The sequence below is a fragment of the Ixodes scapularis genome, unplaced genomic scaffold (assembly GCF_016920785.2).
Source record: "Ixodes scapularis isolate PalLabHiFi unplaced genomic scaffold, ASM1692078v2 PGA_scaffold8__174_contigs__length_109621045, whole genome shotgun sequence".
Classification (NCBI taxonomy): domain Eukaryota; kingdom Metazoa; phylum Arthropoda; class Arachnida; order Ixodida; family Ixodidae; genus Ixodes; species Ixodes scapularis.
In genome coordinates this window covers 47,590,173-47,613,664 of record NW_024609883.1, presented here as the reverse complement: position 1 = coordinate 47,613,664, position 23,492 = coordinate 47,590,173, and the positions used below count along the sequence as shown (strand labels likewise).

The following is a 23,492-nucleotide window of genomic DNA, read 5'->3' as shown; positions in this document are numbered from 1 at the left end:
CGCCAGTCAATATATTTATCAGATATAATGCAGTGGCTGTGTTTCAAGAGCACTGAATTTATTGGCGCAGATTTGTAGTTTGAACGCGTCTTGTTTTGAAACATTTTTTTTAGATCTACAATATTGTTGACCTACCGGTTAGAGTTAAAGAAAATACGCAAGTAACGCTGCCGTCGAGACCTCGGTAAGTCTCAAAGACACTTTGGCTGCGTGGGAGCTCTGGCCATGGCGACATATCTCGAAGCAAGCCGCGTTCGCACTCGCCGACTGTTTCCTACTTCAGCTTAGACGACTCTGGCGAAACGATCTGTTTATTCGCTCAACCAAAACTATGTAAGTAGTTGAAAGCAAAAGTTACGCAAGACTTAAAAACGGCTCCATCACATTTTTAGCATTTTTTTTTTTCAAGAAGCACTTTTTCGGCATCGCACCCGCATAATTAAAAACTGGAAGTCTGAAATGTGCGCCGTACATTTATTCCACCGTTTGGCAATACGTTTTTTTGTCCGTCACTCCAAAATATCTGCTTGGGATAGCAAATATTTGCGTGGCTACGAGACGCGTGAGTGTGACGCACCTTACGCGTGCCCGAGGACTATATAATGGCGCAACGACACTTTTCATAAAAGCGAATTTCGGAGCACGTGCATACGCGACTAAATTTTATTTCTGCGAAAACATACAGCCGACGTTTAAACCTATACAACTTACCCAATGTCTGAAAAAAAAAAACAAAAAAAAAAAACATGTTGGCAGCACGTAGATGAACTACGCGAAGCCAATCGCTCATTTTCCGCCGAAGTGTGGCGCTAGAGTAATTGAGAGCTTAAAGGCCGCAGGGTGTGGCTAATCTTTATTATCTTATCATAGACCCGCAGCCGCATTGACTGATAAGAATACGAAAGAACCACTAACCCCCGAAGGAAGGGTCTTAATTATAATGCGCCGTACCTTCCGGCGTTTATGCCGCTTCTGACTACGGCGGACGGGATCAGACGTAAACGTTTCAGCAGTTGCCGTCATCTCCTTGGAAATTTATCGGAAATTTCGAGAAATGTTTTCCGAATGGCGAGGAATATGGCGGAAAACAGGGTCCGCCTATACATGCTTGATAGATGGAGCTGTTGAACCGCGGGAACGCGCCTGCATGTTACTGCAAAGTCAAACAGACGATTCGGGGGTTCAAAAGTCGCGCCCACCCATTGATACGCTCACCAACCGGGGGAGCAAGGGGACGCGTGACTCCAACCCCCAGCTCTCAGAGTGGGGGGCAAGGCATGTGTTTTGCCCCCCCCCCCCCCCCCCCCGCTTTCCTGAAACAACCACCACGGGGCTGGGCAAACACTGGCCGGCGGCGCCCAAGGGATATCAAGGGAACTACCCCCCGGCCCTGTCACCCCTGTGTGTGTGTGTGGGGGGGGGGGGGGGGAGGGGGGGGAGGGGAGCTTGTTTTTAGCCCCCCCTCAAAAACAAGTTGGTACGCCACTGCACTCATCGTTAAAGGGAGTTTTAGTAGACCGTGTTTCCCCCTCCGCTAAGCCGCTCCGCTACCCGCAACTCTACAACCAAGGCCATCGGCACGCAGGCGCAGTGGCAGTTTCTTCGTAGCGGAAGGCTGGCGGAGGGGGAAACACGGTCTACTAAAACTCCTATTACGGCGTTCTCCGCTATTCACTTACGCTACTATCCATGGTGCGTCATCACACTGGTTCTCAAAGAGGCCTGCAGAAAAACCTTTGCGGTTAGTAGGCACATTTCGGAGGCCCTCGGGGCCCTGTCTCGACAGTTATAAACAAAAGAGGGAAAACAAAACGAAGCCGCGTTTTTGTGGTGTTTTGCTGAAGACCCTGTCGAAATGCAGTAGCTTCGCTCGTCTTCTGCTAAGGTTAATTTCCGCGGATTAAAATAGGACGAACTAGACTAGAGCGGATGTCCCCACCGGCGTGTGTCTGGCACGTCGAGCACGGCCAATTCTCAACACGTGGCCGCATTTGTTTTGCACCCTCCACTCCAGTCTGCTCCTTGCTCTAGTGAGGCATTCTAAAGACTGCGGTACTTCCGGTGAGCGCCTCGTCCCGCGACCCACGCATGCGCCCGACAAGAACATGACAACGCTGCACGCTACTCACTCTTCCGGTGACCCGCGCATGCATGCGATCAGGACAGGAGAACTGCGTGGTTATTCTCACTCTCCCACTCATGCGCATGCGTTTGGATCTCGCGACCGTAATTTTTTAAAGAGAGGGGGGGGGGGGGGGAGGAAGAGAAGTGCTGGTTTAAAAAAAGAAAGGCCGCCGTATTTAGAAGTATATTGCAACATTCACAAGTGAAAGGCATTATGACTGGAAGCCCGAGAGGCATTTTCTCCCGTTCATTCTGAATACTGCGGTGAAAATGTTGTTATTTTTGAAAACTCAATCGCGGAGAGTGCGTTTTTCAACACATACCCTACTATGTCTATTGTATGCTCGAGTTTTAATTTTTTTTTTTAATCGTGATTTCAAGCTCGCATTACAGTACCTATTGTACTTTCCGATTGTATTTTTTTTTATATCATATGTTCATTGTTGTAATTGATTGCTCATGTGTTATATTTATGTGGCATAGGTTCGTTGCCCCGATCCTGAACAGGGGCGGAGACATTGCCAATTTTAGAAGGAAGGGAGTGCAGGCGGTGTGGTTAGGAAACGGCATACTTGTAAACCTTAACATAAAGAAAAAAAAAAAAAAACGGAAACACGGGAAAAAAAACAGATTGTCAGGTAGCCAAAGTGACTTTTTTTTTATCCGTGCCCTGTGAAGGGCACAGTATCTGTGAAGGGGGCCTTCGCCGGCGATCTTCGGTGCCTATAGGTGCAAAGGCACTTTCACACTGGCGACGTAAAGCAGTCGCGCAATGCGACTAGGTCGCATCGCACAAAAATCACATGGTCACACTGGCGTACGCGATGAGTGAGTGGCTTCTCGAAAACTCTCGCTCCGTACGCCGTTGATTGGCTCAACCGCTCCGCGACAAGAACGCATCGCAAAACTTCGGGTCAGCGAGCGACTGCTCAAATCGCGTCGCTTTTTATCCGCGATGGTCGCTTTTGGAATAAAAGTTATGGCGCGACTAGATCGCATTGCCTGCGTGAACGCGCCTTTGCATCCCGGAGTGGCTTCCTGTGGCGCCATCCCGTGGCGACGTTGTGAACGCTATATGCTTGCGCTCCAAACCGGTCCAAAGGTCAGCGCATGTGCCAGAGCACTAATGCTAACACATTAAAAATGTACACTTACTGTATCAAGCTAAAAAGACCGGGGGACAGAAAACATGTTGTGCTACCCTAACGCGCAGACCCGAGCAAGGTGCCGAGTGTGTTTCGACGGGTTGACTGGGCACGGGGTACAGCCAAACACCGACGTAGCTCTCGTATCCAGTGTTGTACGGAACGGCGTTCCTGAAACGCGTTCCTTCTAGGAGGAACGATTGAACGCCGCCGTTCCGTTTTGCATCGGTGGAACTGGAACGGGAACGCGTTACATTTCTACTGTAACAGAAAAAGGAACGGCGTTCCTTTTTTTTTCTGTAGGCAAGAAACTCTAAAAGGTAAAAAAACAATATATATATATATATATATATATTGCGCAGAGAAGGATTTTGTAATTGTTTTGTTACTTATTTTAGGGCTTATATTTTGGGGTCCTCGGTTGGTAACAGTCGGGTGCCGGTGAGCTGGGGGACAGTGATTATTTTCTCGGTGCCGGAGACTGAGGCACAAAAAACAGTTCGTGTAGACGAAGGAAAAAACAGAGAAAGAGGGACGTCTCAAACTCAGCTACTTTCTTTGCTTCCACAAATCCTGATACCCTCAAAAATCTAAGGCCGACTACAGCCATCACTAAACTTCCGCAAAGAGAACTACCATTACAACAAAACATCAAGTTACCAGACATTGAACGCACTCGTGTAGCTCGAACATAGTTCATTCAAAAAATAGATAAAAATTAAACTTTATTACCTCTCCCTTTCTCCCGCAGCTTTAAACTGAACAAAGAATCTGACCTTCACGAAGAAAAAAACTAGTAGTTTCCAAGGCTTACCTTCCTAAAGCCATAACCTCTTTTCTACTTGATCGTGTTGCGGACAGCAACATCGAGAAGCAGCAGGTACTATGTCTAAACGAGGAACTTTGTTAGATTGAAAGAGGTGAGGTTGCCGTAAACCGCTCGTGCAATGCGGGATAACTCTTTGATGAAGAATTATAAAATTAACCCCGCTCCTTCTTCTTCGATCACAGTACATTTGGCTCGCCTGAATCGCCCATCACGTGCAGGAATATGGTAAAACGCTGAGATTTTTAAAGGTGAATTTATCTACAAATGGAACCTCATTTCCGGCTGTTTTCTTCTGTTGTCATTCCATCACGGCAATCCAAATCGTATGTGTTCATTGATGAAATATAATAAAAAAACAAAAAAAATCTTTTGATTTCACTAAGTATGCAAATCAGCGGAATACAAAAGTAATGTATATGGAACGATAGGCTCCATTTATGAGTCCGCAACGGGAACGAGTTACTTTCTCACAGATGAAACTTGTAACGGGAACGCGTTACAAAAATGGAAAGGAACGAGGAACGAGCTTTTGTTCCTCTTTTTGAGGAAAGCGTACAACACTGCTTGTATCCAATCTGCCTCTTCTCTCGATATCACGGTTCTTTCGTCAAAATTCTAGTGCACAGCATTTGCTTCTGTCAGGTGGTGCGGGCTCGTCCCGGAGACATCAGCCCCCAGCTTCCGTAACACACACACGGCGTGCCAACTCACGCGTGCCATGCGTAGGGTAGCTCAACACGTTGTGTCCCCGATCTTCGTCACACACGCTCAAGGTAGCGTAATTGATTTTAATTTCGGCTCGCATCGATCACTGGATCACAATATTATTTCATAATTCATCTCTTTCCAGAACTTGTGTAGTGTGGTATTACCCACCCGGAGCGTAGGCAAAGATGCAGTCAATTTTTTAACTGCCGTGAATAACTATATACCCGTTTTCACCTCAAAGCAAAAAGCAAGTTTTGCGCATTGTTCATACGCGGCACGAAGTTGTCCTCGCGAGATTAGGCTGTCGAGGGAAAAAGCGATGCTTTTAGAGTTTGGAACGTGTGCGTCTCGATAAGATAACCATAAAACGAATCTACAAATCACCTACTTATATCTTAATTCCCTACATAAAAGGGGGAATCAGTAATGCTCCACAAGAAGCCGGACTTTTTTCAATATTGTTCTTGAAGTGAAAACAAGTATAGTTTTTTTTTTCGTTTTTCTTTTCCTTAATGGGTTTAAACAATTATGCCTATATTATTTGTTTTCTTCTTTTGCACGGTTTGTTATTTTATATTTTATATGCAGCCTACTACCATAAACAATGCCTCCGGCCCCAGAGGTAACTAAATGAATGCCTAAATACGCGAAAATTCGGCTACCGCGATGTTTAAATCATAGACATGCTATAGTTCGAAACCTCACTTATGCCCAACGTACTGTTTACTATGAATATATATGCATATCTATATATATATTTTTTTTTAGGTTGCCGCAGTGATACCGAAACAATCGCGGTTCAGAGAACGTTAAACACCCCTGCGCACAGGAGTCCACGGAGGGTGCGCTTCTCCCCTCAACACCGGTGCACTCCTGGAAAGCGGCGAAACGAGCAAACGTTTCCTTACAGCACGCACAAAGAGCACAGGTGCTCTTTGCGCGTGCTTGCGAGCAAAGTTATACACGTTACTAAAAAAAATAGAGTAATCGATTTTAAATACAGTTACCCTTGCTTAAAATGTATTCAGTTAGATTACTCGATTACTTGAGATCGAAAGTAATTGGTCGTTAATTGAACAAGTTGCCACTACTTTTTCGATTACTTCAGACTTTCAGAGCGACAGATTTTTCTGCCGGTTTGAAAAAGGGTCTTCCGTACTGTCCATTATTAGATTGGGATCATGGAATTATGAACTACTTATTTTTGTTTATCCACCAATTTCGGAATAACATTCTCCTGTTGTAGTCTTGGTTCGAAGATTCCTTGGTAGGGAATTTGTCGAAACAAAAAGGCGCGAATAGAAAGGGGAGGGAAAAATAGTAGCGGTTACGAGTAATTTTAGTACCTCCAAAATATTCATCTTACTCTTCCGATTACTTCTTACTAAATGTATTACTTCGAAGATTAATTGATAACAAATATTATGATTATTTGTAAAGACTACTGTACAAGTCTACCCAATTGGGTATTGGGGCCCTCTATGGTAGCTAGACTTACCCTGAAAGGTAAAACCATGACGTCAAAGCACCCCCCCCCCCCCCCCCCCCTCTCAATCATAATACGGGTCGTCGGGTACTGGCCGATCTCTGATCTTGAGTTCTGAAAACTGCAAGCTCGCGGTGCTGCGATGCTAGTTCACGAGAGGGTTGGGTAAAACCACTTTGCGACATTTGATATGACGTCAAACCCGTGTTGTGGTTAATGTAAGGTGGCTAAGAAAGAAGGCGAAAATCGTCTCAATCTATAGGGACGAAGCGCTGCTTGAAACAAAACCCGCGATATGGTGAAGAGACCTGTGTTCTACGTGGCTACGTCGTTTATTAAAATGTACCTGATTAATACATACATCTATATATATATATATATATATATATATATATATATGTAAAGTTTTCTTTACTTTGATTTAGTTCACATTTGATTAAAGTCCTCGTCAAAATTGTGAATCAACTGCAGCTTCAAAAAAATAATAAACTCCAAACAGTGCACTCGCGGCCGCTTCTTTAAATGATACGAATTTCGGAATTTTCGCCTTGCAAATATATTAATAGGTTTTTGCTGAACAACTGCAGATCGATGCATTTCTGTATGTGTATTTGGTCATATGTAAATGAAAGCGGGCACGATAAAGTACCGTGTAGGAATTTTTCCATATGAAAACCGGAAAAATCACCTATATATGCTTTGTCTAATAAACCCATCAGAAAATTCAAAGAACTTACTTAGAACGTTAGACTGAAATAACGGTTAGTGCTGAAACTGTTGCGCCTGGTTCTGAACTCTAACGCTACATTTGGGCGGAAAATGAGTGTTCTTTGATACATAGTTTATTCTTTGCAATAAGAAGGACACTTTTTTTTCCGGGCCATATGTATTAACGATAGCAGGATTCCTTAAACACACCCTTGGTGTAGCCGTCTGGATCTTGGCCTAGCTGTTACTCCATTCTGCAGAACTGAATGCCCAAAGAAAGAAAAAAATACAACAGAACCACCTTGTCGAACTTTTGTTTAGTTGCTGCCTGAAGAAATCTTCGTTTTCTACTTTCAAACTCCCGCATAATGCCTCCCCCAAGGTTGTCTACTTATCAAACAAAAGTGTATAGAAAAAAAAAATACGACACAAGGGCCCTTAATGGGCAGCGCCTCGTCTTACAGATGCTTATCGCAGACGGTGGTGACCTCTGTGTGTGCGTGCACCCTCAGACCGTTCTCCATACTTGCCCTGCGAAATGTTAGGGCGCAATTTGCCTTTGTGAGCACTTTCCCCTACTGACAGCAGTTCAAGGTCGTGACTTTAGCGGGTGTCCCGGCGAACAAAAGGCCTACTACCCTTGCGGACATTTGCGCAAGGTTTCGATCAAAGGCGCGACCTTGACGCGTGAGTCGACAACGGGGGCTTTCCCTATCACTTGCCCGGATCAAACAGGCTTTTTGGTAGATATGACCTCAGGGTCTGATACTTTCGCCTACACGCAGAATCACGCGCACACAGTCCCTAGGGACTGTGTGCGCGTGATTAAGAGCAATTTGTGACTGGCAGAAAATATGTTATCGAGCCCCTAGAGAGCTCATCCGCGTGCCGTGCGGGTGGACACTGTGCCGATGGGCGCAGAATATTTGCACCTGTCCACGGTGTAAGATACCCCACCCCTTCGGTGAGGACAGCCAGCACGGCGACGAACGTTATGACGCGATCGACGAGATAAAATCTTGTTGGCGCGGGCCCGAGTAGACTATGACGACAGCGTCTCAGTCTGCCAGACGGCGCAATTGAGGGAAAACGAAACAAACAAACAAACAAAAAAGTGCCTAGTTTCCACCGCACCTGAGAACATGCGCTCACCACTCGGCGCGTCGACACTGACCTCAACGGATGCTGACTTCAAAGTCGTGTTAGAGATCTCTCCTATTCAACGCATTCATAAAACGGTTTCTGTTGCCACTTAGGCACGAAACTGGAGTCAATAACAAAGCTGTGTCTAAGCGACGAGCGTAGTTCAAGTTCCAAGTTTTACATGACCTGGCACATCCAGAAAACCACTTTAGTAGAAACAAGCATGTCTCCTACAGAGAAGCATGGAGTACCGGGTTCCTCCACAGGCTACCACTAGCCGCTCATCGAAGAGTTATCGGGTGGCGCCTCTTGCAACCAAGGCGAGGAAAGGACTTCATCTGGGAGCTGCAACGCGCGCGATGTCCACGTCTACCTATCTTACACCGCGGCCCTGTCCTGAGAGGTCACGCTAAAATGCCAATAACGGAGGGGGGGGGGGGGGGGGGGGGGGGGAGAGCGGACGGGAGGGGAGGGGGCGGGACCGGACACATTGGACAGATTCAGTAACTAAACTAAAACAAACAACAAATACGACACGAAAAATGAAGCCGCTGACGAAATCTCACGCCATGAGGGCAAATTTGGATGGGGCCCACCCGATGATTTGCGGGTTTTCTCTTGACTACAGGAATCTTTAGTCCGAACAAGCGGACATCGAGGTGCACATAAATGCAGCTAAGATTGATGCCTTGCAAACAAGATACTATGCGAGAAGAAACTGGGAAACAGAAACTGCACAGTTCGAAAGCGTTCGGACTCGAACGCCAGACGCGGGACCGCGGAGTTCCCCGTTCTAACGCGATCGAGAACTGCAGTGGACCCAAAGGGCCCAGTACCCACTTATCATTACAACCAGAGCACGGTGTTCTGAAATCCCTGCGCGAACCTGTCTCTTGCACTCCCTTATATTCTGCCCAAATTATAAAATGTTACCGTGAATTTTTTTTGTGTGTGCTTAACCAAATTGTTTTTCTACCTATTGCCCATTCATTGAAACGAGGTATCGTAATCGAGCATGGGGACAAATGCTTTGGTAAAGCCGCATTATTCTTATTTCGTAGAAAACCAAAGCACGGGAACCTTGTTATACAGGGTAGTCCCAAGTATACTATTCGGGTCTAAAACATATTTATAGAAAATTTAATGAACCAAGTGCATCTCAACTTTTAACGAAGATGTCCTTGGCTGGTGCGTTCATCATAATTACCCTCGTGAACGCAGCTTTCGGGAAAAAAATCACACACAAGAAAACCAAGCTGTTCTATGCACAGACAGAAGAACGGAAACAAACCATCTGGAAGACGCTACTGCTTATAGCTGGTACAACAGACGTTCTGATGTGCTGAACCTGCTTTGGGGCATCCACCTCAAAGAGGCTTTCAAGTCGTTGTTACCGGGATCAATCAAAGGGTTTGTTCCGTTCCTATTTGTCTTTTTTTTTTTCCATAAAAATGGCACTTTTCTTTTAAACTAAAGCAAGTGTGCGGGCGAGATCGTTCAATACTAGCATGGTAACCCAGGAGCGGTGAAAACGAGACGAACAACACGAAGATTTCTTAGATGTTTGTGTTGTCCGTCCCGTTTTCCACCCCTCTTGGGTTACCATGTCACTTTTTTTTTTTTTTTCAGGTATTTTTACACACACAGTTTTGGCAGGATATATGTAACACCTCAAGACACATTTCTAAATTATGTATATCGCGCTGCATATGGTTTCTAGTGGTTCGTTTCAATAGGGCAAGCTTGTGTCTCAGAACACGTATTTGGCACACTGGAACGCTCTCAACTCACAAGTTGAAAACCCGCCAAAGGAATCCCGAAAAAGCGCTAAGTATAGGCGGAGATCACCAGTGACTTCGTAACACAATTAACTGCTATAGTTTGTCTAAAAATAGAATATAAAATAAATTAATTTTCAGGAGGGAGCTCTTTCATTTGATTCAGAGTACTTCCATGTATAGAACGGTGTAGAACGGTGACAACTGCATGATCTTCCTGTCACCAGGTGTCACCAGGCTTGTAGTCTGACCACACCTGCCGACATTTATCTTAATAATTTCAATCTTTTGTGGATCATTTAGTGGCATTGCAAAGTTTCTTTAACCCAATTCTCATGCTTTGTAAAAAGTTATATTTTCCGGTAGAGGTATCTGACTTGTCCGACGTCGCTTGGAACTTGTAACCAGGCCAAACTTTAGAATCCACTAGCCGCATTTTTTGTTTTTATTTTTAGTGCACAGTTTGCCGGTACATAATCATCTGCAGACTTGTAGAACGAAATCATACATTGACAGACAAGTTAGTTAAAAGCATGTTTCGAAGTTTGCCACTATAATGCCTTTATGACGTAGCAAGCGTATTTGTCACTCGCACAAATTTTGTTCAGAGTGAGTAAAAATAGACACCCCTTGACTGTCACTCATTACAAAAATTAAGTTTTTTCTTTTTTTTTTTTACGGAAGATAAATGTAAACTCAAGAATAGTTTACACCGCCAGAAAAAAAAAAGAAAAAAAGAAACACGTTAACAGGACGTGAATACTGCTGGAAATCTCGCCAACCGCAAAACATTTTTTCCCCACTAGACAACACAGAAAACCGCTAAATTTAGCGGGAAGTCCGCTAAATTGGCAACACTGAGAGGCAGCCATTCAAAAAGCAACGAAGAGAACACGCAAAGAACGCGCGAAAAATCAACACCGCCTAAAAGGCAAGGCCGTAGTGCTGACATTTCTGCTTCACCAACGAAGGCCAACGCTGGACACAGATTGGAAATGAGTGCTGCGTCAGCGCTCGGCATCGAGTCAAATTTGAGCCAAACTTTGACGCAATCGTCGTGTCCAATCTTTGCCCAGGGTTGGCCTTCGTTTATGACGACATCCCTATCAGCACTTCGGCTTTGTTATCCAGGTGGTGGAGTTGGATGAAGAGGCAGTCAAATGCACACGATGCATTCGTTCATGTCGGGGGGAAACAACAGCACGTGGGCACATATGTCGGTTTGAGCAAACCCGCGAGGTGCGTGAAGAGCAAACGAACTTGCACACCGCGCATGTTTTCTATGGGGAGAAAGCCTCCAGACAACTCAATCACTACGCCGTCTTATCTAGTAGGAGTATTCCAGCAATTCGGAATTGACCCCATAATCGTCGAGGTATTTGTGAGGGAAACAGTAAGCCATCATCTCGAAGAGATGGTGGCTTATCTCTTGTCTTTTTAGACATAGGCTAGGTGGAGCAAGCTACCGCCCATTACAAAAGGTATAGCCATTAACATCCATCCAACATCCAACCAGGCAATACACCGTTCCAGGGCTCGTCACTCCAGGCGAAAAATGCATAGTCACTGGGCTGTGGACACATCCGGGGAGTACTGATATTTTGCGTAACAGAAATAGTGCGCATGCTCTAAAGGCGTCACACAGCGGCACAGTCCAGCAGACGAAAGATGGCAGCACGCAGAAGGTGAGTAATGAAATTTCATTATAATGCAATTAAATGGAAAGGTCCAGCTCGCTTGCACTTTTGCATTTAATTGCATTATAATCATAAAGTTATATTGCAAGCCTCTCACCCTTGTTGGTGTTAGACTGGTGGCAGCTGATAAAACCCGTTCGCTCTACTGACGTCTAACCCCTGGTTAGCTCAATTGGTAGAGCGCTCCACAGGAAATGGAGAGGACCCGGGTTCGATACCCGGACCAGGCGGATTTTTTCGGCCGCGAACCAGTCTCCTAGCTGTGTTTGGAGATTTGTGTTTGTCCTTGGTCCCTCTTGTTCCGCTACTCCAGGGATTATTTTCGCCATTTTCGTCACCAATTAAATGGTTTATTAGCACCGCAATGTTTCGGCGGCGTCAAAACCAGGACTTGCCCCGCAGTGACGTTGAGCGTTGTGATTCTGGCTAGTAATCTCGAGTTGCGAACTGCAATACAAGTTCATTAGCGTGTAGACAGAGCACGATGGAACCTCGGAGTCATCGCATTCTTAAACAAACTCCGTCAAAATGGACAGTCTGACATTGTTCTTATATCCGACGATGAAAGCGCAATTAACCCAAACAAAGAGGTCATAACGAACGCACGGTCAATCGCAAATGCCGACAAAGGTGACGGCTATTGGTTCGCACACGTCGCCAATAGACCAGCGTCGAAAAAACAAATAAAAATACTTTCTCTCGCGCAGCTGTCATCACTACCAGAAACTAACGACCTGACTAAACGATTGGAATTCTCGTTAGTCGGAGAGCCAACGCTAGAAAGAATCATTCATTTTTAAACCAGATTTCGTCGAAAATTCTCGAGGGAGAATTGAGCGTGACGGCAAACCGCGACTCCTAGAACGGCAGAGCGTGCTCTTCTGGCGCCCCGTCAAAGAAACGAAAACGACGTTGGGAAGAAAACGCCCCCGCTCCATCATGTCTGCTGAGCCTCCCGGTGGTTTCGCAGTGGTCGTCCGTAGCCTCGGGGCGGGGGTTCCCAGGGTCAGTGGGCTGTTAGCGGCACTAACTGTTCGGGTAAAGCACCGACAGCTGACCTTGGTCACGGGCACGTGTTCTCCTTCGAGTCGCTCTCTTTTATCGCAATTTTTATTTGCTTGCCCGAGTAGCTGTCAAGTCAACCCCCACATAACTTATAGTTTGGGGGGAAGGGGGGGGGGGGGGGGGAGGCTACAACAGTTCACGCGCGATATATTTTTTATATATAACTAGGAGGGATATGCACGTGCTTAGGGTTGCCCTCAAAACACTCGAAAACAAGTTATTCGCTGCGGCCATAATGACTTGCCAATATGTCAACTACAGGTAAAATTTCTTTTCAAGAGAAGTTACGAACGTGCGGCAGGAGATAACAACCTGCGATTGATTTTTGCGATTTATCTTTTGCGATTCTTTTACCACACTCTTTTATTCTCAATTTGCTGGGTGCTGCTGATATATGATTGTATGACCTGGTAAGCTGACCAGTTCCTATCAGCAAAATACATATCCTAACGTTAGTCATATCAAACAAGTACGACTAAAGTTCCTTGAAACTTTCTTTAGGTGTAACGACTACATTCACATGTGGATTCCGTGCTTTCGGGGTTTTTGTTTTTCGTATAATACAAAGCTTTCTTTCTTTTTTAGGGGCGAAGCTCCTTATGGTTTAGCCTTGTCCGTCCAACGTCCGTGTTCACATCGATTGCCATCCCATCTGTCTTCTTAAAAAAAGAAAAAAAATGTTTGCACAGTCGACAGGATTCGCACCTGTGCGGGGAGACCCAAATGGATTTCTAGTCCATCGCCTTAACCACTCGGCCACGACTGCGGGACGAGTAGGGGGCTCTGAGATGTGGTAGTAACTGAAGAGCTGGGGTTTCTGTCATGGATGAAACGTTGCATGTAACCACTCAACGTCTATACAGGAGAGGGCGCTGCGGTCAAATGCGTATATAATCGCGTTAAACTTTGCTTGCATTGGCTCAACATTTATAGACGAGAGGGCGCTGCGGACGAATGCTCAAATGCGTATATTACCACGTTCCATACCACACATTCTCTTTCTGATATGGATGAAAATGAACGAAAAGCTCGGCATGCTGCGGCTCAGCGTATCAGCATTACCAGAGCTTCGCCCCAATCAACATCATTCAGCACGTGGAGATGCGGTCATTTTTTTTAGACCGATTTGGTGTTTTTTGGTATTAATTTTAGTGTCGGACGATATAAAAACGAGGCTTAGCGTGGATTGTGCTTAGAAAAAGAGAATCTGGGCGTTGCATTCCCCACCCCCCAGGGAACATACGCGTGATCCGAAAACTTTGAAAACGCTAGAAGGCAACGAGATTATGGTTCCAAAGAAAGCAGCAGACTCGCGGACAGTTTATGAGTAGCAGTCTTCTATATACAAACAAAATAATGTTGTACACAAAAATGTTCTTTCCTTCGACACACGAGTTTTCTTATTAATATTTTTTATTAAGGGCAGCTAATTTTGAGGGTGTTTTTTTTTTCGATATTTATCAAATTGACTCGGCTGTTAATCTACGGTATTCATCGCGGCATCGCGGTGTATAGCGAAAGCACGAAACCCTACTCATGACGAAGCACTGTTTGTGGGAACTAAATTGCCTAATTCCCACACTTTGCACAATCACTTGCTTTCTGGAGCCTCCACCCCCGTGAAGTCGGCGATTCAAAGATATATCGGTACTTATAAGGAGCCCAAGGGCTGCATAAGAACTTGCACTACCAAAGGTACGACAGGTTTTCGTCATGTTAAGAATGCTTATTCGCGGTTATGTTTGACAAAAAACGCGATAATAACTGCCTGTGTTCTAAATAAACAATGCAAAATGCCCAATTGTGTACAAGAAGCTTGCTTGGATGACCTTTCAATTGTCCTTGCAGGGTGGAGTACCTTCGTGTTTAAGAGTTAGGGTTCATCTTTGACTATCAAAGCATTACGCGCCACCAGATTCATGAATCGCTGCTGTGTGTGTGTGCAGTACTCTGCCAACAAAAGTAATAGAGCACATAATTTGGAAAGCGCGAGGAATGGCTAGATTATGCTCGTTCAATTATATCTTAACGACCAAAGTAACGTCGGTGGTTTTATTCTTAGCTCAGAAAGAGAACAGAACTAGAGTTACAAGTTACATATTTTTTAAGTAACTGGTTACAATTCTAGACCAACGAAGTTACAGTAACGAGTTACTACTACCCCAGACTACGACTGAACAAACTACTGTGAACAACGCGAAAGCAACAGCAAATGACGCGTAAAAAAAAAAAAAAAAGACGTTGCGAGTAGCGGCAATTGACATCTGGGACGCGAGAGTGGACAAATAAACAGCCTGATTTGCCTCGAAATTGGTTCAACACATTCATATACTCCGTTTAATGATAACTTGACGAACTGTAGAGGTTGTGCCCACGCGATCCAATAAGAGCATCGGAGCAAGTCACGTGATAACACTCCATGGTAGAGGCCACGGACGCCTCATTGCCACCAGAGCAACAGCGCCGTGCTCGCGCGAACTCGCGTGATTTCATCTTTATCGAGACTAATTTCAGAATAAAGAATGAATATAAAAAAAAAATGTATGAGTTTCAATTATATTTAAACCAGAAAAGTGACTCCACATCCGTTTCTGCTCGCGATTCCTTATTCTTCTTGCAGAGCCGTGGTTGTTGGCGATCGCAGCCGTGTAATCGAACGCTTCCGCTCAAAACATTGTTCTGGCATTAGCACCCACCAATGATTCACGGGTAAATGGAGCGTGTCGTGTTCCCGAAGAGCCCGTTGCTCCAGCAGACGGCTGTTGCGGCGAAGGTCGTTCATCCGAAGTTGGTTGGTTTCGCAGGAGTCGACTCTTGGCCAGCAGACGACACCCGGTTCATTGGGGCAGTGAGACACACATTTCCGTGACATATGGTCACGTGCTCTTATTGGGTTACGGGGGCCGTAGCCTCCAGAGTTCGCCAACTTGTCGTGTAACGAAGAATAGACACATCTAAACCAGTAGATCAAATTAGGAGTAACAATATTTTGTTTTTCGCATTATACTGACGTTGTAACTTTGCATGAAAGTGGCGACGCAGACGAGTGTGTTTTAAGTTTGATCTGAGGGGCTCAAAGGTCATACTGGCAACGCTGGAAACGTGACGTACTATGGGGGCAGTACAATTTGTTTTCGACGGTTAGAGTAAGTTTTACAGTGTGAAATGAATGCTGCATGGTTCAACACCCGCCAGCAAAACGGGGAAAAAAAATTCGCAAAATGTTGCGTTTTTAAGACTACCTGCTCGTCTCGCCGGTTATACTTATACAACATGTGACATCACTTCACTGGGGAGCGCGGGAAAACGATTTGAAATGTTGGTTTTGGCGTAACTTTCATTTTCCATTTTATCAGTAGCTATTGTGGGTTTAGAGATAATAATAAATAGCATGCCAAGAAGTTTAAGCCTGGGTAGTCCGAAGATGTGTTTAGATTGGGTTACGCGAAAACTATCAGGGACTATTGGCGACGTCCGCGACGGAAAGCGTCACTGTGGTCTACCTTAAACGAATGGCCAGACACCCAGTATGACGTCTTGAGTAGGATGAATTCCACTTCTATTAATGGATATTAGAGGAACGTCAGACTGTTAACTCTGACGATGTTGGTTTAAGGACGCGATGGCTATACAAGCTTCTCCCGTGCTCTTTACGCACGAAAGAAACTTGTCGCTGGCAATCTTTAATACCGGTTGTGTCGTCACAAATAGAAACCGCAAGAGGGAGCCACGAAAACACCTCGCCGCAAATATCGACATCGTATTCCTGCGCTGTGGGAACCATAGTTGAAGCTAGGGCGCGCCAACTTGAATCGCCGCTGAGCCCACCCCAAACCAAACAGTCAAAAACGGGAACGGAAGCGAAGACACCATTAGTCACGGAGACAACGTAAACAAACCAGCAAAACAAACGGGCTTGCGCGCGTGCGCGCACAAAGCCGAGGCGTTCTAATGATGCTTTGTGCACGGACAGTTTAGACACCGCAAGTTATTGCGTCCATTTGAGAACTCGGGAGAAACGCGGTCTCCCACGAGTACGCCCGTCAACTAATTTCCACAGCTCCATTCTTTCCGATCGCAAAGTCGGACTAACGTCTCTGCGGACAGCAAACAAAATGAAATCAGAAGGCGACTTAAAGCATCCAGTATCTAAGATTTTAAAGTAACATAAAAGAAAAGCCCGGAGCAGGTTTATCCTTTAATCCAGTCAGTTGGCGAGGAAAGTTCAAAGTTGCTGTCGTCGGTCTTGAGTGTAATTAAACTATAAAAGCTTTACACTAGCTATGTCACACTGGCAAAGGGTGGCAGACGAAGAACGTGTTCAGCTATCATACCGACGAAGCGAGCGATTGCGCTAAACCAGCACGCAACCGCCCCCCCCCCCCCCCCCCCCCCCCCCCCCCATGGCAGACAGGCAGCATGCGCACCCCTCATACATCCTAGGTGGTGGCGCCATCTATCGGTAACTCCGCGAATGCTAATCGCCACGAGGAGGAGGTTGAACTTGTTTCGACGAACCTATGTACTTTTTGCGAAGTCTGACGAAATTCGATTTCCGAATTCCCTGCACCGGATTTCACATTTTTTTAAGAAAAAGAAAATATAAAGTTGTTTACTTTATATTTTATAAAATGATTACCAATGTTTACAGGGTATAAAAGCCAAAATTGTTCACTTTTAATGCTTTCGTTAGTAATGCTAACCAGTGAACCAATGCATCCAACAAATATTCCACTTTTTTTCCGCCAGGTGGTGTCGGCTCGTTTTTAAATTTTCGTACATACGCACGAAAGTTGAACGTCAGCGCAACATTTGTCAAACTTTACGTTGGAATTTAGAGAAAGTCGAACGTCTAAGAACCTCGGCAGGTTCGCGAGTCGCGACATCGCTATTGGGGATAGTTACGATTAAAAAGTGCGTCTTCCTCAGGAAGTTCAGAAGATAGCGTTTGGCTCTGTCGCGGACTGTCGAAACGTTTCAAAGCGACGGAAGAGCGTTTTCTGAAATTTATAAAAAATAGATTCAGACAACTGGCAACAGTGATTCTTAGTGACAAGATGGACATCCGCGCGGTGGTGGAAGTTGACGAGCGGCGACTCGATGTCTCGCGGTGGGAGACGGGCTGGAGGAGGGAGGGAAGGGGGGGGGGGGTGCACTCATCCAGTCAAGGAACGGGGCATGAACCAACCGGACGGGGCAAACGAGCTCCAGGCAGGAGTGGAAGTCATAGGGAGGCGACTGGCTAGATCAAGAATCCACTGTGATCCCCCAATACGAAGGGGTAGCCATTGAATCCCAATCTAGATCCAAAGTAGCTGAAAGGTCGTCGCTCTGAGGCATAGGTCATTTAGTGGCTCTAGAATAAACCTTCCATAGCACGGACCACACCACGACGGTGCATTTAGTGAACTAGGCCTTAGTGACTCTCTTTCGACGTTAACGAGGGGGGGGGGGGGGTTGTTAAAAGCTCACGTTGGTACGTTCGTATAGCGTGACTTCAAATGCCACTTTTGCCAGCTTCGACATAAACGGTCATTGCATGCTCGCCTGGATTCAGATAAAAATTTATCTATTACTCACTGCAGACACCTTGGAGTACTGAATTTCCAAACCGAATGGTACAGAAATCGGATTTGTTGCAGGAACATGTTTAAATATACATTTCAGAAGCCGAGGGGTGTTATGATAAAAACAAAAGCTCAAGCTGTAAAAAGAAGAAAAAAAGAGAGTTCATTACGAGCAGACTGTTCCTCGTCACCCATCATGAGGTGTGTTCACGCTTGACCAGAGCAGACGAACTAATTAGACAACGTTCCAAAGAATACCAATGCACAACGTGTCCCCGGAAAAAAAGAAAGAAAGAAGTGTTTTTCTTTTTAATTGCAAAAAATAAAATATGTGTCTCCGATGGCTCCGTCTCCGTCCAAATGTAGGGCTAGCGGTTCGCGCCATATGCCAATGCTGAACCATTATCTTACTAAATATGTATGAACGATATTCTTAGATTCTCAATGGAAAAATATTGTCCGACGAAACCCATTAATCCACTGGGCTGAACGGCACAAACCAGTGGCAACAGGCCCCATTTTGTCATTGAAAGTAAGAAATTTACGTTACTGTAGTTACAATACTACTCAGCTTGCAAAATTGACAATACACGTGACGACATGCGTCTTTCTGGAATCACTGGTGTTTATCTTCTTTTGATAAAAATAAAATAAAAACACAAATTGTGATTTTGTTTATCGAATGACAGATGTAGTACCTTATATATCTGGCGGAATTCTACACCATGACTACGAGAATTATTAAGTTTAAAACGCGCCAGTCGGCCGCACAGTGCATACACGCGTATCAGTTTCCATGACATACCGAGACCACGTCATATGCGCCAATGAAAAGACTCTAGAAGCGAGTTAGAAATGTGGTATTAATCAAAGTTCGCAATTTTTAACATGACAAGAGGCAACTTAAAACCGGCTATTTGAAAAAAAAAGGAAATACGATTAAAAGAAAAAAGAAATAAAGTGGCAGTGTGATAGGACTTGGTGAGGTTTATGATGGGAAATCGTCACGACGGGGCGTCGATTTTACAGCTAAATTTGACGGAGAAAGAGACGTCAATCAAATAACCCGTGGTCTGGTGACATGACTTCACAGTACCACGTGACTTGACATCTCATGAACTCAGATCAAGTGACATTATAAAAAAAAAACTGTGACGACAGTTTCCGTGTTAAATTTAGTGGGAAAATCGATACCACGTGACGCTATGACGTTCCTTGGCATTGTGACATCATGCAGTAAGACGAACATGAGCTAGCACGCCCCGTGGAAGGTTCCCCGCATAAAGTTATCGGGTTAAAACGGGTAGAGGAAGAGGAGGCTTCTCGAAAATAGCGTTTTGCATTTGTGGTGTCTTATTATATGACTCCACGGACACTATCGCTTACCTCGAGGTCGTTGAAGAAGAAGTGGGAGTCTGCGAGGTTGAAGATCATCTCTTCCATTCCGAGCCCATATTGCACCGAGGAAGGGCCATCCTGGGATTGAAAAAAACAACAACAAAAAGGTAAACTTTCGTAATCATCCTCTTGTCACCTTTCCATATCGAGGCATAATAGTAAACGGTGATTTGTGAAACCTCCCGCTCTCTAGAGTGAACCACGTCACTTGGGCATGCCCAAGAATCCAGGCTGCCCCCCTCATCACCAACCCGACACCCTAGTATGGGAAGCTGCGCTGTCCAGCTCGGACCCACATGACAGCGCGAGCTGGTCTCACAGGCCCGAAGCGCAGCAAACGCTACAGGAGCCCTGGAGTAAGGGCTCCCCTCGTCTAGGAAGAGCACAAGCTACCTGGTTGTTCAATTAACGTTATTTCTCCCTCTCCTCCCCCCTCCCAAACAACCCCCTAATATAGCCCTAGGTTGAATCCAGCAACCCCCAAAAACAGACCCTTTTCGATTGACGCAAGGTTTCTGCGTCGTTGTTTGCGAACCACAAATGAAGGGCTTCCCAGCAAGCCTCCGCCCGTGAGAACGCACTAGCATCGTGCCGTTGTATCACTTTTCAACGCTTTTTATGCTCCACACTCCCATGCTCCAGAGGGAATCGTCAAAGATAACGAAATACGCGCAGAGATTGATGCTGTCAATGTTGCATGCAGTGTTGGCAGTAGCCCTGCCCGTTTCGATCTTGACGAGCATTGTACCGGTGTGCGGTTGTGTATGACACCAGCGTGATGCACACTAAAAACCCGTAGGCTAGCAGTGGTACTGGTTCTTATCTGTAACGTAAACCAGTGTCGCTGAACATCAAAGGCAGACCAATTATCACGCGTTACTGGTAGCATATATAAAATACAAAAACTACCACCCATCTGGCTAAAACAAACATTATACTATTCCCTATTTCACTCTAAAATCAGCTATGGAATCTTAATTTGGGCAGCAACAACAGCTTCGAACTAACATAAGCTAGTCATCTTGAAGAAAAAATATCACGTATGTGCGAACATTTTAAAGAGGATAAAAGAAAGTTAAGTGCAGAACCGCTCTTCATAAAATATAATATGCTCAAAGCAGATTAGATATACTACTTCAAACTTCTGCAATGGATTTATATGAACAAAGTGTGCATTACGCCAACTGTCGGCTTGAGTGTGTACACCCTTCGAGACCCAAAGCGAACGATGCACACTATACTTCGTCTCACCCTACGATGGACTAAAGCTACGAACCGCCAGATCCAATCCCGAGCCACTTCGAAATTGTGCGGTATTTCGCTTCGATGCACGAATCGGTGCCCGCGTCTCGGATCACTGATGAGGGGACGGGTGGAATGTGGTTCAAATCGAGGAGCACTGAGTGACTCTACAATTTTACATCGCAAAGAAAGCCACGACATATATGCTCTTTGCAGCGTCGACACTATAAAAATGTTGCGGCATTTTTGAATTCGACCATTATTCGTCCACCCCTAGTCAATGTTAAGCGTGTCATAGTATAGCGCGAAACGTCATTGGACCTGGCGGCCCGTGGCTTTGGCCTTTAGTCCATCGTAGGATGAGACAGAGTATATAAGGACTAACTATGGCCGGCAAGCAATAACTTTTCAGGCAACGAAAACTTTAAATAGAAAAACAATATAAACATGGACTTTAACAAACCTTTTTATAAATTCGAAAATGAATGCAGAAGATTCCTGGTGAGGAGGGGTATTGCTTTTTCATCAAATTGAGACCTCTTATACTCATGATACGCGCTTCGAAGCGTAATCAAATTTTACACAAGGGAGTGCATTTCAATGCCTCTGTCTCTTTGTTTACAGTGAATTTATATATATATATCAGTGTGTCGAACCGAAAAAAATACGGGTTCGGTTACGGTTCAGGTTCAGGTAAATTTATTTTGTTCCGGTTCAGTTCCGGTTCGATTATTTCGATCCGCGAACCGGTTCGCGAACCGGTTCGGGGCGCTGAACCGGTTCGCGAACCGGTTCGGAAATTATAAATGACAAATTGCAACATCAAAATAAATTACAAATAAAACTTCTGAAATCAGCAGGACACCGATGAAAACAAATGAAAAGTAGTCGAAACTAGTAGTGCATAACGTTTATAAAAGCCTGTAGCCAATGCAAGCGGCAAACAACGACTGTCTGATGACAGGGCTGTCTGTCACGGGCGCTAACTCCAGCGTCTGCTGAGCGTTGGTGTGAGCGCACGCGCCCGCTTGAGTCCCATGACTACGCTGGGCAGGCGACGGAAGCAACCGAAGCTCGGCAGATCCTTTGTCAAATTCGAAAGGGCGCGCAGCTTCGCTTCTCCGCGAGCGACTAGGGTTTGTATCCCTGTTTTTTTGTTTTTTTTTCCCCGCATTTATCGAGTTTCCGGTACGAAAAAATACGGCATGTAAATCTTGACACTTCGTAGCTCGATATACTCTGACCGGTGGTTGGGGCAGCGAAGAGCAGATATAATTCATGAATGCTCATTTCAACTGTAAATAAAATTTCTTTCTCTCCCTCAAACATTATCAAACTCCATAGCCTTTTCATTTCTCATTCCGATGGAAGCAAGCTTCAAGAACTCGAGCGTTCTAGAAACGTGTTATGAAATGAGCACACAGCAGCATTTAGGATTTACGAGACTGTAGAAAACTGAAATCCCGTGACGCGATTTTTTTTTTCACAGCCTTTTAATTCTTTTTTTTTTCCGTGCAAGCCGCGACCAGCGCAATACTGGTTCCTATGTCAAGATTCATGGATGCAGCGTTTGTCAAGATTCATGGATGCAGCGTTTATATTCCTAAGACTGAGTGAAGAAGAAAAATATGCAAGCGAGGTGAGTGTCAGTTCAGGGCACTTAAAAAACAAATGGCATTGATAGCACATTCATTGTCAACAGTGCGTGGCCGAACCGTTTTGACATGAGCCGGTAACCGTTATTTTTTTTCCGGTTCAGTTCCGGTTCGGGTTCATCGCGATAACAATATAACGGTTCAGGTTCGGGTTCAGTTCCGGAAAAAAAAACGGTTCGGTTCCGGTTTTCGGTTCGGTTCGGTTCCGGTTCGACACCCTGATATATATATATATATATATATATATATATATATATATATATATATATATATATATATATATATATATATATATATATACTATTAAGTTGTTGTGATAGTTTGAGTATACTTTACTTTTTTTATAAAACTTTCCGATATTAGTTCTTTTGTTTTAGTTTCATGACAGTTTATTTGAAGTGTCACACTATCGTAGCTATTTGAGTGGTACTATCTCAAAATTTTACTGCTTAACTGAACATATGAAAGCGAATTTTTTTTTATGACATGTGCTGTTGTTAGAAGTATTATTTTCATTTTACGCACCTAATCTTATTTGCTGCCGTTAGTTAAGACTAATCATGGCCATTGCGCCATATGTTGTTCAAGTTTCTTGATACTTTCTGTTTCTTTTTGTTTAGTTTTATTTTACGCTGTATTGCATGCATTTTTTCGTATATTATGCTGAACCGTAGGGGGCAAAGGCTCTGTCAGGCATTGCGCCTTTATCTCTGCACCCTATGCGGAAATATATCAACAAATCAAATAAAGAAAAAAAATCATTACTCTGTATAAACACAAAATCAAATTTGGTTTCTTGGTTGGTCGTGCGGGTCTGTTCCGTCTTAAATTGGCTACAGCGGGAAACAAAGCAAGATGAAGTGTACGCGTGCGCTGACGGTTGCGGGAAAGGAGAAGGTCCCATTTCTCACACTATGTGCGCAAGCGTATGGTGTACACCCGCCGGA

The 23,492-nt window shown here is 44.8% G+C and overlaps 1 protein-coding gene across 2 annotated transcripts in view; it reads right to left on the bottom strand.

Annotated features, from left to right (window-relative positions):
• The window catches only part of LOC8043810 (eyes absent homolog 1), a 169,318-nt gene that overhangs the window by 22,666 nt on the left and 123,160 nt on the right, over positions 1–23,492 (bottom strand). For both annotated transcript variants that reach the window (XM_042286624.1, XM_040207622.3), the window contains one exon: positions 19,637–19,726. In XM_042286624.1, coding sequence (XP_042142558.1) covers positions 19,637–19,726 — 90 coding nt within the window. The remainder of the gene's footprint in view (positions 1–19,636; positions 19,727–23,492) is intronic.